Genomic DNA, 15,272 nt, shown 5'->3' on the forward strand with positions numbered 1-15,272 from the left:
CTCTAAACTTCTCTGCCCTGTGGGATCTTACGTCTTCCAAGATTTCTGTATGGCCTAATCACTACTTTAAGCCTAAGTTTCTTTTCCCTCTGGTGTCACTACCTTCTCTACAGGAGAAGATGGAAAGAAAAACAAATCATTTTCATTTTATTAAAGAAGGTTGACTTAGCTTATTAGTAAAAATCAACAGATACTCTAGAAAGTTCCCCCATCATACACCAACTCCTTTGACACCAGGGAAGCATGGGTCAGCCCTGGGATTGGGATCAATGGGATCCACGTGTCCGTTCTGGACATTTCTTACAAAGGTTCACTACCACAGGTGACTTTTCAAAGAAAATCAGAGCAACAATGTTTCCTTACCCGGCAATCTCTCTGAAGCGTTTTCATGAGCGCACTGTATGTTTCTATATCAAAATACAACCCTTCGTGCATGTCTTGCAGGAAATCTAAGTCCTTAAATGTGGGGTTGGATTTTTCTCTCTCTTTTCGGGATGCTCTTCGTTTATAGGTCGAACCTTTCAAGTCATATGTAAAGTGCATTCTCATGGAGCGTGGCAAGACATTGTTCATCACCACAATTCGGATGTTAATGCCCCCCGATTGCATGCAATATAGTCCATAAAATTTTGGCAAAAGAGTCCTTGGATTCTGGTTTAAATTCTAAAAAAAAAAAAGGAAAAAAGAAAAGATGGTTAAAATCTCCTATTTTCATAAAGTAAGCTCCACTAAAGATGTGTTTTCATCTACTATGATAATTTAAAAAAAAAACCGGAATGTGATTATCTTTATGAAGGGCCATTGCTAAAAGTTTGCTATTCTTAATCTAGTTCTTAAATTGGCTTATTGCAATAACAACTTTATCATTCTAAATTCAGGACATTAAAAGTGGATGAACTAAAAATGAACTCAAAGTCTCAAATTAGCTCCAAGTAAAAATGGGCAAAGAATTGATTAGTGCCATGTGTGACTATTCTCTAAGGTAGCTAAAGAGAAAATTAATTCCTAGGGTATATGGGATGAACATTTTAAATTTTAATAGCTCCTGAAAAACTGTCTTCCAAAATGGCCAGACTGATTTGCAAGCACACTTTGTAAGATTACATATTTTTCATCGCTCTTACCAGGTGCTGTGTATCAAACTTTAAAATCTTTGTGAGCGTGACTGGTTTCTAGAAACGGAAACTTGTTTCTAATAATTCGAACACCAGCGATCACTAATTTAATATTTTTAGCTACCTCAAAAATAATTTTGTGCTAATACCCTATTGCTCATTTTTTCTTCTATAGGTTTTTGTCCTTGCTGGAATTCTTGATATGGTCTAGATATTTAACAGTTTCCTTCCTATATGCGGTAAATATTCTGTCTGAGTTTTTATTATAAAAACAAAGATTACATGCCTAATTTTGTTCTACTTTAAAAGTAGGCGATAAAGGGCAAATATATAATGAAAAGTCACTCTACTATGCTTGATCCTTCCCTAATTCCCAATTTTTAAGGAAACTAGCATTCCCACTTTCGTTGTATCTGTCCAGAAATATCCTATGTGCTTATCTTAATTTTGTGCCAATATTTTTTCGTTATACAGATGTTTTGTCTTTTAATGTAGTATATTTATGAACTCGTTTCTTGGGCTTTTTTTGATTCTTGTTTAACAAAGCTTTTTATATCCCAAAGTTATAAATGTCTTCCGTTCTCTTCCAGATTTTTAATAGTTTTGGCCATTAGATTTAGTTTTTACCCCATAAAAACTAAATGTCAGTGATTTTCAGCAGATGTGCCACAAGAATTTTTAAAACATGCAATACTTGACTATTTAGTGAGGGGCACTGACCTCTTTTTCCTTAGACTGTCAAATAAAAAATGGTAACAGCCAATGCAATAAAAGCTATCTGGTGTGAGTGAATCAAAATGATACCTGTTTTTTTGGTCAGATTAGCAAAAATTGTAGTTTTTGGTGTGCTGCAGAATTTTAGCGATTAGTTTATGTGTGCCGTGAGATTAAAAATGTTGCACTGCCATATGGAATTAATTTTGTGTGTGTGAAAGATCTGAAATGGGGAATTTAATTTTTTCTTTAATAAACGGCATTTATTGAACAACTGGTCCTTTCATAATTGAGCTCAAGTCCCTCCTATATCATACAATAAGTTGTCAAAGCACATGGGTCTATTTCTGGATACCATTTGAATCCACTGATCTATGGGTCTACATCTTTAATATTAGTATAGCCTAATAGATTTTTGGCATATGTCAGAGTAGGCCCATCATTTTTCTTCAAAAATGTTTTGTTCATTCTTAAAGCTTTTCCTTTCAACTGTTTAATTTTTTAAATGCTCTTAAAATAATACTTGTTTTTACTTTGAAATGAATCAACTTTTTCAAGTTCTGGGAAAAATTATATTGGGATTAGACTAGATTTATATGTTTATTTGGGGGTAATTGAAATCTTTACAACACTGAGTTCAGGGATGATGCATATCTCTATTATTTCAGATCATTTTTTATATCTCTCAGTAAGTTTTTTTCTTTTCATCATATTAGTCTGGTATATTTCCTTTTATAAACTCAAGTAATTTAGAGTTCTAATTACAAACATTTTGGGGAGATTACTGTTTGCATGTTACACTTACTATAACGTGCTTTCCCAGTCAGAATCATAGCCTGTCTTCATTTATTTATCTTTATTTTTCTACAAGTGTTCCTTATAAATTATTTTCATCATGAATGGAATCTTTTGTCCTCCTCTATATTCTCCAGCTCTATATGACCTAAATAATAGAATACAATGGATTTTGTAGATTTGTCTTATCTCTGCTGGATTCTCATCATCCAGAAACTACTGGTTTATTGTCCTGAAGTTTTGCTCATTTTCAATTATATCATTTATGGAGAAAAGTGTATACAGTTTTCTTCTATTTCTGTACCAAAAATTTATTGCTAGGAATTCTAGCAAATATATCAGAAAGGGCCACTGAAGGAGGACATCCTTGTCTTTTTCTATTATTTCCAGTGAAAGAGCTCTTGTTCTTCTCAATGACCTATGTGAACTTTTGGAGATTGATAAAGGTATAATATATGCATATTCATTTATTTATTTATGAAATTAAAAGACTTCCCTGCTAATTTTTAGAATTTTAATTAAGATGTTGAATTTTGCGTGTGTTAGTTTCTCTTCAGTGTCGATTTGGAGAACTACATAATGTTCCCGCCTTCTTCTTGTTAATGGAATGAATTATATTGTTTGTTATACTAGCTTACATGACTAAGATAAAACCACTTGTTCAACTAAATTTTAAAGTTTTATTGAATTTTAATTAATTTTAATTTAATAGTCATATAAGAAAATAGTCTATCTAGACCTATAGAAGCTTAGGACTATAGAAGTTTAAGATTTACTCAAGAGTTTAGCAAAGAGTGCAATGTTTGTTTGATTGCAATTTTAGATTACTTTAAAATGCGTGTATGAATAAAATACATCTGAAAGGATATATACCAAATTATATTAAATATTAGCAATATGTATCTTTGGGAATGAATTATAAATGGTCACATTCATTTTCCTTTTCTATATTTTCTATCTTCTCTAAAAGAAAGTAGACAATTTGTTCTAAAAGTAAAAAAACTACTTGTTCAGGATCAAAACCTTTTCAAATCTGTGCACTCTGTCATTTAAGATTTTTATTTAGATGTTTGATTCCTATTTTTATATGTGGGACTAATTTACAGAACTTAATGTTGTCTCTAACTGATTTTGGAGCTTAATAATCTTTTACATGTAAATGAGCTGTGTGGCAGCTCATCAATTTTGTTTTGAAACAAAGATGATAGTTACCAATCACAGCAAGTCAATAGCAGAACCAGGGCGTTCAAAATCTAGAGAACAAACTGACAGTAACCAGAGTGTGATGGGAAATGGGGGAAAGAAGGGGTAGGGTCATCAAGGAACATGTACACCCATGGACAAAGCCAAAGGCGGTAAGACTGAGGGTGGGAGGTGGGGGTAGGTAGGGTGGGGGGAAGTGGTGGCTGGAAAATGGAGACAACTGTACTTGAACAACAGTAAAAAAAAAATCTAAACTTCCAGTAGCCATTCCAATCACAGACAATCAACAACTGTTATGAAGGTACAAAGAAGGGAGAGGTGTGAAAATGACAAGATTACTTAAGAAAAGTGTTTATTTTTGAAAAATTTGGGCTAAATGTCTAGTAAATACACTCGGATTAGGTTACTGTTTCTTTGTCTCTAAGGCATTATGCAAAAGGTGATTTTCAGGTCATCGTATTTAGCCTATGAAACCCACATTCTGAAGCATAGTGGTTATTTTTGAATACATGTTGGTATGTGGTGTAGGGGTTAAAGACGAAGCCTTTTGGAATCCTACCTCTTGTCTTTAAGTCCCAGCTCCACAGCTCACTAGCTGGATGACCCCTGGCAACCTACTCCATTTATTTTCGTTGTGAGGATTAAATGGCTTAATGCATGTAAAGCCCTCACAGCTGTGTTTAACAGAGTTTAGCACTCAGTGAACATTAACCACTCTTATTGCTACCATGCACTGGGTGCAAAGAGCTTTGCAATGAATGCATTGCTTCCTTTTTCTTACATCCTGTATCTTTTCTATATCACACCCACCACATAAAAATAGGTATTCCCCAGCTTTTAAAGACTGAGGGGACGAAGACTCAGAGGTTACCTTGCTTACTCATGGCCACACAGTTAGCTGATGGCTGAGCTGAGATTTGAACCCAGGACTGAGAGAGTCAACAGTTATATTCTACTACTCTGTTCTCTTTTGGTTTTAAAAATCTAGTCAACAAATGTCATAGTATAGTCTAAATGCAAAATAAAGTTCACCAAAGAGAAGAAACATGCCAAAAAGTCCCTGAAAAAAAATACAGAATAAAACTTTTTAAGAAAATAATTACACCTCAAGTAGAAGCTTTAATTATGTTCAGTTATTTACCATGTAATAGCCTGGCAGCAGCTTCTGAAGGAACTCTGCCTCTTTATGCTGAACTGTTTTGATAATAAATTCATCATCACTGGTCACAAAAAACAAGGATCCACTGGCTCCGGGGTTGGACAGTTCTATTAGAGGTTCATTGCAGAGGGAATACTACAAGAGTAAATAAATACACATTTAAAAATATATTTAATGTACATGGCACACCCAAAGGAGGAAAAATCACAGCATTACATACCTTGGCCACTTTGAAAAAGGAAGCGCTCTCCATGAGCTTTAAAAAGAGGCTCCAGGTATACTAAGAAGGCTCTTTGCAAGATTTTGAAAACTTTAATTGATCTGTTTATCTTAATAATACTTTGATGGCACACAGACATGTCCTTCCCATCCCCAGGGTTATGTGACAGAATCATAAATGATCATATGTATTCAGAGAGATAACCCAAACACTAGTGTTGACTAAGGTGCTTTGTTTCCAGCAGGTGCCCATAAATAAGAACTAAAGGTACGATCCACACTGAGTATTTGTCATTTGCACACTAACACCTGTTCTCTTCTCACGATTTATTCTTCCAAAGGATGTTATCCACTTAAGGTTTCAACAAGATGCCTCTAACATCTGTATCTCCAGCCCAGGTCTCTCTTTCTCTCTGTAGGACTCTGGAATTGCATACCTAACTTTTTAATAGATATTTCTACTTAGTGTTATCACAAACACTCCACATGCAACGAGTTCAAAATCAAAGTCGTCTCAGTGCTGTGGTTAGTCCATATGGCACCTTGGTGGTAATTAGAAGGAGATGTAGTGCTGGGCCAGATACAAGGTTGATGAGTAGAAGGGCAGGATTCCAGGCTCCACTCCTTCACCTGGGCCAGGTGTTCTCGGACACCCTGCACAACCATGCATGGCAATCTACATCATCCGGTGTAATGCATCTTGGTAATGTCCAAGGCACTTACGAAGCTTATATACTAGGAGGAGGAATCAGACAGTGAACTAACAAGTAAATAAATTATATATCACAGAGTGGTAAGTGCTATGAAAAGTGGGCAGAGAGTACCAGCAATGAATGAGGACTGGGTTGCAATAAATTTTAAGCATGGTGGCCACTGAGAGCCTCGTTGGGAAGGTGGTATTTGAGCAGAGGCCTGTGGATGTCTGGGGCAAGGGCATATCAGGCAGAGGGGAGGACAATGTCAAAGTGTTGAGGCCTCAAGAGGTGAAGGCACAGCAAGGAGGCCAGTGGCTGGAGCAGGTATGCAGAGAGCCAACAGGGATGAAGTCAGAAGGGTAGAGCTGGCCAGAGAACACGGGGTGCCATCGGCCACTGTAAGGATGATGGCCTTGCCTCTAGAGGAGCTGAAAGCTACTGGAGGGTCTGGAGCAGGGCACCACTCTGTCTGCTGTGTTGAGGACCCACTGTAGACGGGCAAAAGGAAGATGCAGGGAGTGCAGTGAGGAGGCGGTTGCAGTGACTTTGACGTTCAGTGTCTGCTAGCACTCATTCCTGAAAGCTCCTCCTGGTTCCACGAGTCGAGATCCACTGCTTCCTGGAACTGGACGTTCTCATCACAGAAGTTACCACAAAATACTTTAATGGCCTATTGACTTATTTCGAGCTCGCATTACAGTGTAGAACTCTATGAGTGCAGAAACTCTGACTATCTTATCCTGCAGTACAGTTCAGGACCTGGGCCTTGCACAGATACTCAACAAATTTTTGTCAAATAAGTGACTGTACTCCACCAACAACTGAAGGGCTGTCAATCTCACCAAAAGTGCCAAAAACTGGCAGAAAGGTCAATTTTTGGTTATGGAGCTCAGGGTTTGACTGATAATCCATGTTTTTGATGAGAGAAGTACTGGGTGCAGAGCAAAAAGGTAAGGCAGCAAATATGTGTGGTCAGACTAGTCCTGGGGAGCGGCAATAGTAGGGATTTAGAGAACCGTATCCTCTGATGGAGGCCTCTGCAAAGACGGGGCTGATTATCCCCAGAGCTTTTTATCTGAACTCGTGAATAAGCCTGAATCACAGAAAAATCTGAGAGGAGGGGTGGAAGAGGAGGATGAAGATACTGGGAGAAAAATGGTTAAAAGGCTGTTCTCTAGATGTCACCTTTCAAATCATCTTGCTTTGGCAGCACCATGAATAAGGGAAATAAAATTCTCCAAGAAAAGAAAGCAGCAAGTGTTTTCTGCCTTCCAAAATGTCACTGACAACTTCCATCTTCTATCTCGTCCTCTTTCCTCCAACCATACTTCTTGATGCTCTCTTGCTGGGCAGCATTAGAGCCTCAGCCATTACGGACAAGTCAAGAATAAGGTAGGAAAACAAAAATAGCCATCAGATTGCACTCAAGATGCCATAAAAGCCAAGAGGAAGCAGAGGGCACTTTCCTGCTGTGAGTACAGTGTCCACGTGGCAGGCTGACCAGCGGCAGGGGCACAGGACTCAGAATCAACTGATGTTTTTATAGTTCCGGCTCTGCTAGTGGCTATTTATGTAACCTTGATTAGGGAATGCAGCATCTTGGAGTCTAAGCAATCTCATCTCTAAAACAAAGATAGGCCCTGGCCAGGTAGCTCAGTTGGTTAGAGTGTTGTCCAGATACAGCAAGGCTGCAGGCTAAAACCCCGAGTGATGGCACATATAAGAAGCAGTCAATGAGGAAGAGCACCACCAGTTGCATGTGGAGAGTAAGTGAAGTGAGTGGAAAGAGGGCAAGTGCCAGGCAAACTTCCAGAAGCCAGGCAGAGGCACTGTCCCCTCTCCAAGTCCTTCCCCCAGCAGAGCCACAAAGCAGTGAAGTGGGGTGCCCCGCCCTGGCAATTACCTAAGGCTCCGCCCCACACAATCTACAGGTGCCTTTTCTACAACAGGCCATGCTACTAGGACAGGGAGTCAAAGCAGCTCTACCTAATATGTAGAAACAGACTCAGGGAGGCTGCCAATTGAGGAGACAAAGAAATATGGTCCAAATGAAAGAAGAGAACAAAATCCCAGAAAAAGAACTAAATGAAATGGAGATAACCAACCTAACAGATGCAGAGTTTAACACAATGGTTATCAGGATGCTCAAAGAAGATCAAAACTATGAACATTAAAATGGCAACAAATTCACAACTATCAACAACTAAATCTAAAAAACAAACAAAGCAAACCAGAACAGGAACAGAATCATAGATATGGAGATCTTTTGGAGGGTTATCAGCTGGGATGGTGAAGGGTGAGAATAGAGGAAAAGAGGCAGGAATTAAGAAGCATAATTGGTAGGTACAAAATAGACAGGGGGATATTAAGAATAGTGTAGGAAATGGAGAAGCCAAAAAACTTATATGCACGACTCATGGATATGAACTAAGGTGGGGATTGCTGGAAGGAATGGGGGTACTAGGTGGAGGGGCGCAAGGAAGGAAAATGGGGACAACTTTAATAGCATAATCCATAAAATATATTTTTTAAAAAATGTAGCAGTTAATGAATGCATAGTAAGTGGAACAAAAATCGGTGTTTTTCTCTTTTCTCTCTTCCTCTTTGTCTCTAATAAAAAGTCTATAAATTAATATTAAAAAATAAAACAAAGATAATAATACCCACGTGAAAGCAGCTGGAAGTTTTTAAGGTGGGTGTTTTCAAAACCCCTGGCAAAGGATTGACCACTTAGCTATGGCTGGTACTATTTTTTATAATATGACCATCTGCAGAGGAGAGAGGCACACAACCTGCAATACACAGGCAGGTGAGGGAGAGCTGGCGGTATCTTCCGATGTACTGAGGGCCTTCAGTCTGACTCTTATGGCAAGAGGACCACCCATAGATACACTGAGACATTCTTAGAGAAACAAGAGAAAAGGTAGGTCTTTTGTATAATCACATATTTGAGACCTTGGAAAATAAAGGTCTCATAAAGAGTGAAGGCAGAACCCAGACTCTCTTTAGAAATTGTTTGTTTGTTCCATTGGGTTTGAATTCTTGGCTCAAACCCTTTTCTCATACATAGAAGTAAATGCTGTGAAAGTAACAAAAACAATGTGGAAATTAGAGGTTGCAAATAGAGAAATTAGGGGGTGGTTCAGGGAGAGCTGTCTAGAGAAAACTGGATTCAGACCTAAACATCTGCTCCCAATTAGTCTCAAATTCTTCTATAAGCAGTGACATAATATGGAGATTATTTCATTGGTTACTTAATTGTCAAATACTCCTTTACATAACTTATAAATTAATATGAAGGGAAAAATTTTTTTGATGCATTTTAATAACTTCATTGGGGGGGTGTCTCTTAGCACAGAGTTAGTGTGCAACAAACTGGCATCAGGATGCTGAACAGGAATATTATGTTTTCTCGACCAACAACTTGGTTACCACGTTCTCTTCTAAGCAACCTTCACTGAAAGCCTTTTAAGAGCAAATAAGGAGGAAAGATGGGAACATTTTAATTAGCCACGATGAATAAGCCCCCGTGTGCACTCCTGGGTTTTATGTGCCTTCCAGGCACTTTCATTTGTGCCAGCTGTTTCAGTGTATTCATTTCCTGGCTTCTATCCCCTGCAGGGCCTCCTTCCTATACCCACTGGAAAGAACGCAGCGTACAACCCAGCTGGGCCCTGCCAGGCAAATTAACAATGTAAACCTGTGCAGTGTGGTGGAGATCATTATTCCTGCCATTTCTACCCCTTGACTGTGTTAAATATTCACCCTGCTCTCTTTCTTACTGGTGTCAGTGAACCTGAAAAGACGTCATATAAATCACCCCGGGTTTTGGTGGAGAAGGAAATGAACCAAAGGCCTGTAGCCCAAGCAGAGATGGGAGAAAAGGCTCTGGGGCCCTTTGCCTCCCCTTGAGAGGTGTTTATTTAGGAACGAATAAGGAAGAGAAAGCATTTGCACTGCTATGTGGGGGCACCCAGAAGCACCCAAACTTGCATGTTTCAACATGACACTTGCAATCAGCGTGCACATGGTGAATTTTAATGGAGTAAGAACATAAACAGATAATTCAGGCTGAAACCCAAATGCAACAGCTCAAAACTGAGGAGAAATACACACATATCCCGGGGATCCAATATCAAACCTATCTATAGAGTTACCAATCACTACATAACACTATCCCCTCCTTCTCCCTCATTTAGATCAGTGCATTTTCACAAATCTGGGTTTGAATAGACCCAGTTTGACAGACGGCAGGATGCACTTGGTGATTTGCAAGGCATCCTTCTTTGCTTCACACAGTTTTTAGAGGGATGAATTTCATTTCTCTGTGCTTTATTTGGGCTTAACTCTTCCAAAAATGTGTTTTAGGGGTGTTTGAGCTCTTTGGCTGTATTCTTCAGAATGGATAATCACGGTTCACAGTTAGATGGGCTAGGGATACCTACCTTGAGACCACATTTAATGAGAGGCCAGTGATTTAGTGGGTTGGGAAGCATGAGGCCAGATGATAAAAACAAAAAACACCTGGGGAAAAATAAGGAGAGCTCTGGTATGGACACTGTTTCCACCAACGTGGGTGAACTTGGGGTCTCCCTTCACTGACCCCAGCTTCAGATTCCTCATCTAAAATGAAGGGTTGGGCTAAAACGTCTCTGAGGATTATACCTGACTTTCTGAAGCATGCTGTGTTGTGCAAAAGACCCTTTCCTCAACTACCACATTCCAGATCACTGGGTGGGAACCCCAGACTTAGTGGTTTGGAGGTCAGCGTCCACAAGCACCAAGGCTTATGGAGGAAGCTGCCTCAGTCCTGGGCCGTGGGTGTCCCCAGTGCAGGACAAGGGCTGACTGTAGCCACTGTGGACCAGGCCATGTTTAGCTAGGGAGCCACCGTCCTTGTGTTTCTTGCAGGTCCTAGGGATGGATCGAGTTGTTGAACCATGTGTACAGTCACAAGGAAGGTGAAAAATGAAATAAAACAAAAGGACATTTACCTGCCTGGTCCTATCCCCCTCCACCCCAACTTTTCATTATGGAAAATTTCACATATAAACAAAAGTAAAGAGAACTGTATAATCAATATCCATGTGTCTTTCAGCTTCAGCAAGTATCAACTCATGGCCAATTTTGTTTTCTCTAGACCTCTAGCCACTCTCTGCCTCCTTCCCTCATATTCTTTTGAAGCAAGTCCCAGGCACCAAATCACTTCATCCATAGAAATTTCAGTATATGTCTCCAAAACACAAGGACTCCTCCTTTAAGACAGAAGCACAATACCATCACCCCGTGAAAAAAGAGTTCAGCATTGTCAAATAACCAGTTAGTCTTTACACTTCACTAATTTCCTAGAAATTAAAAAAAAACAACCCCAACTATTTTGAATTATCTGGCCCTATCTTTCTAATACATTTGATCAAAACCTCCCCCTCCTGCCACACCGCCCGCTCAAAGTCCTGCTAAATACTTAATGCCTTTGTACCTCGGGTATCACAGTCACCTCCTGCTGGCCTCTTCCAAAAGCTCTGCCTTCTTTTCCACCTACTCAAGTCCCTTGTAATTTTAAAAATCACAGTTGACTCACACCATGCCCATAGCCCATAAGAAGCCCTCTCAATCGTCAACCCAACAGAGAGAGACCCCTCCCTCCTCTGAAATCCTGGAGCTTTTAAAGTGTCCTTTCAGTCTTCTTACTTACTTTTAATTTCCTGCCTGGTAGAATGGTGGGTCTCCCACATAAACCAATCATCATTCCAACTGGATTCTAAGTTCTCTGAGTACCATGAGTTATAATGCTTTAAATCTTCCTATGATTATGAGCAAAGTATTTTAGTTACAATAGGTATTCAAAATACCCAATGACTACTTTACCTTTGCCAGGTACATGAAGGAAGGCTTTTGCTCCCAGAAGCCATTAGCTTAGTCTTCTATGCTCCTGTGCTTCTATGTTTTTATGCAACTACCCCAACCTCATTATGAAAGTAACTTTTCCAGTTTAAAGGCTCATTAATGTAAAAGCAACACGAGAACTTGTTCAGAAATGGGTCTTCCCAAAAGAGAGTAACTCCGTGAGAAGGAATGGATGACAGCACGGGCTTCGCAGTCTGGAGGTCAGAGGCCACAGAGGGGCTGGAAAGAGTCCTACTTGGGTGAAGGGGAGACAGGCTACCATCTCATTGCACTCACTGGATCTGCGGTATGAGATGTAAGTCTGTGGTACCTCCTTTGTTGGCAGAAGCCCAAGGAAATTCAGAAAGAGAATCCGCTAGTGTCTAATGGGTGACAAAAGATGAGGGACTGATCTTGTTTTTAGTAAGACAATATTAAGGCCCCACTAGGTTCCCCAAACGCATTCCTTGAATGACACTAACACTCAGTAATGACAGAATGGCTAGAAAACAAAGAATCTTACCTAAGACACACACACACGCATGCTCATGCTGAATGTGTGTGTGTGTACTTGAGTGTGGTTGGGATGGCAGGGCTGATAATGGTGGGTAGAGGCACCTGACAGCGCAGTCAAAGGGCGGTGGTAAGGCGGAGAGCTACACGGACGCACATTTCAGGACAGCAGGGTGCCCGCGGACTTTCCATTCGGCTCTCCCTGCTCTCTAAAGACTTACTAATGTGTCTTGAGGAGCCAGTACTGTCTCCTCTGGCAGAAGTCGTATGATGTTCTTAAGGCCGAACTAAAGAAGAGGGTCATTCACAGGTTTCCACTGGCACAAGAGAATCAGCTTGGAATTTAATCATTTACATTATACTGAAATTAAAAGATCCATTTTAAATACTCTCTGTTACAAGAGACAAATGTTGTTATACTTCCTGGGCAAAGCATTATTCCAGGATCTAGCTCAGGTCTTATTAATATCATTTGGAATGAGATGAACAATACATGTTTGATGGCATCTTTCCTATAGCTTCTTCAAAACTGATTTTGAAGAGTTCCAGGGTGTTAACCGTGATAAAATTATGCAATAAACCATTTTCCTCTTGAAACAGAGAGGAAGTTCCTGACTGAACAGGGATAAGGTAAAACTCCGAGGTCACAGCACACTACCTTACAAAAAGGCCGGTGTGTTTGTACCTGCTGCATGCCAGAAGGAACACAGGGAGAAATGATAAATTTAATGATAAAACATGCCCTTGTACCAAATCAAAACACATTTAAAGAAGAGCCTGCATAAAGAGATTTTTGAGAACTATCCAGTTTCTTTAAAATGATATTAAGTCAAGGAGAAAACAGTTGTGGACCAAGGCAGGTTTAAGATGAATGATGTAAATAAGGCTATTAAAATAGGCTTTCAAATAGAATCCAATCAGCAAAAATCACAGGAGTATTTAGAACTAATTCTAATAAATCTGTTGGAATAGTTATCTGAAGTAGCACCCAATGCTACAGTTATTTAAGTATCAATTACCATGGCAGATTTTGTAGCTACATCAGTTAAAAACTGCAGTCAAATCACATGTTCTGAAGCTAAATTTACAATCATTATGGCACTCAGAGCCTTTACTATGTTCCAGAGCTTTATAAAATAAGAGACATAAGTCGCTTGCTACTGTTGCAATGAGGCAAATGTTTACATCCCACATTTCTGGAAAAGGAAGGAAAATTATAGGTTCTTACCAAGTAATCATCAGGCTTGATACCAAAAAGTTCTCTGAAATAACGGAATGCTAGTGGAGCATATGTCTTAAATCTGAAGTCTGGGTAGTGATGTGCTGGGGTCAGATTGCTCCCTTCACTGTAGTTAAAATATTAAAAAGAATAAGAAAGAGAACATTAGCAAAGGCAATTTGGACTTCGAATTCTATAGCAGGGTCAATTTCCCCTCTATAAGAAACACCCACTGAGAGTGAGTCTCTTGAAGCTCATGTTACAAAGGCCAGTAGCCATCAGGTAAAAACAGATGCTAACTCAGCAAGGGCCACTCCAAGCAGGCATTCCCTGCCAATCACACTGCGTCTTTAGCCTGAAAACTTTTCATTATCCCCCTGCGCTTCCTTCCTGGGGAAATCAATCCATCTTCTCTGGTGAAACCATGGTTGACTTGCTTCAGGCATCAGATCCAGGATTTAGTGTGTGGAACAATTTCAGAAAGGTATTTTCTGACCATGAATTTTGAACACTGGATAAATACTTTTAAGTAGGAATGAGTAAAATAATTTTTAAAATATCTCATCAACAGACAGAACCATCAAACTACAAATGAATGGGACCTTTCTTAAATCAATAATTACAAGAAAAGAGATGTTAAATTTTGTAGGGATTTTAAAACCTTATTTCCATTCTCACATACATCATTTTATCCCCCCCCCCTTTTCTGGGTTCATCTTTGAATTTTTTTGCAATATTTATGACATATGGAAGTTGTAAAGTATAAATCAGTGAATATCCATGACCCCCAAATGCTGATTAAGAAATAAAATGTATCCATATAGTTGAATCCCTTCAATACTTTTTTCTGATCTTATACTCCTCTTTCCCCTTGGAGGTACCCATTGGCCTGAATTTTGATGTTTATGATGTTTACCATTCGCTTCACTTTTCTTCTACATATAATAATAAATTTCACATGACATCAGAGAAGTCACCTAATCTGCCTATACTTAAATTTTTCATTGTGAAAAATTAGAACAATGCAGTGGAATAATATGATTTTACATGGAGGTTTAAGAACTCTTTTTGCCATGTTCTATATGGAACATCGAAACTCTATGGAAGTTTATCTTGGTCTGATTTCATGATACCACACAGTCAAATAAGACTGTGTTCCTTTGACGAATACTAAGACTAGTTTGCACTCTCTTAAATCACACTGGTCATCCAGTGTGGTAGTTAAGATGCTCGTAACACCTCGCAGTCCAGGAAGAACTGGGTTTGAGTTCCAGCTCTACCATTTACAAGTTGTTTCCTGGGGCTGGGTCCTGTAGCTCTAGAAATGAAATGACAAAAGGAATGGAAACGTGAATGGCCAAGTGCCCGGCATGTGGGAAGCCCCTCAGTGTGTTTGGATACTGAGGCTGTATGATGATAAGAAACAATCCAGACTTGAGCACTTCACATGAAGAATGAGTTGACCAGACATTAACAAAAACAATGATAAAAAGGGAAAATATTTGTAACACATGTCACAAAGTGCTAATCTCCCAATATAAAGAGCTCCAGTTTCCACTAACGAAAAAGACAAAAAACATTAATTAAAAAAAAAAAAGCCAGAGATATGATCAGGCACTTTAGAGAAATGGAAATATACATGATTTAAACAAATGAAAAGTTGTCTGACCTTATTCAAAATAAAATAATGAAAATTAAATGTCACTGAGAGGACATTTTACCTATCAGATTGACCAAAGTCCAAAATTTTGGGA

At 39.2% G+C, this 15,272-nt stretch overlaps 1 protein-coding gene across 2 annotated transcripts in view; it reads right to left on the reverse strand.

Annotated features, from left to right (window-relative positions):
- Nucleotides 1–15,272, reverse strand: part of PIP5K1B (phosphatidylinositol-4-phosphate 5-kinase type 1 beta) — a 313,112-nt gene that overhangs the window by 119,207 nt on the left and 178,633 nt on the right. Inside the window, exons 5-7 of one of the 2 annotated variants that reach the window (XM_054583051.1) lie at nucleotides 13,528–13,645; nucleotides 4,969–5,121; nucleotides 364–663 (exon numbers count right to left, since the gene is read on the reverse strand). In XM_054583051.1, coding sequence (XP_054439026.1) covers nucleotides 364–663; nucleotides 4,969–5,121; nucleotides 13,528–13,645 — 571 coding nt within the window. Of the gene's footprint in view, nucleotides 1–363; nucleotides 664–4,968; nucleotides 5,122–10,345; nucleotides 10,816–13,527; nucleotides 13,646–15,272 lie in introns of those variants that run through there. The other variant, XM_054583052.1, reaches the window with a different exon arrangement.

The sequence above is a fragment of the Pteronotus mesoamericanus genome, unplaced genomic scaffold, assembly GCF_021234165.1.
Source record: "Pteronotus mesoamericanus isolate MK-2021 breed Mesoamerican mustached bat unplaced genomic scaffold, CSHL_Meso_final contig_73, whole genome shotgun sequence".
NCBI lineage: Eukaryota > Metazoa > Chordata > Mammalia > Chiroptera > Mormoopidae > Pteronotus > Pteronotus mesoamericanus.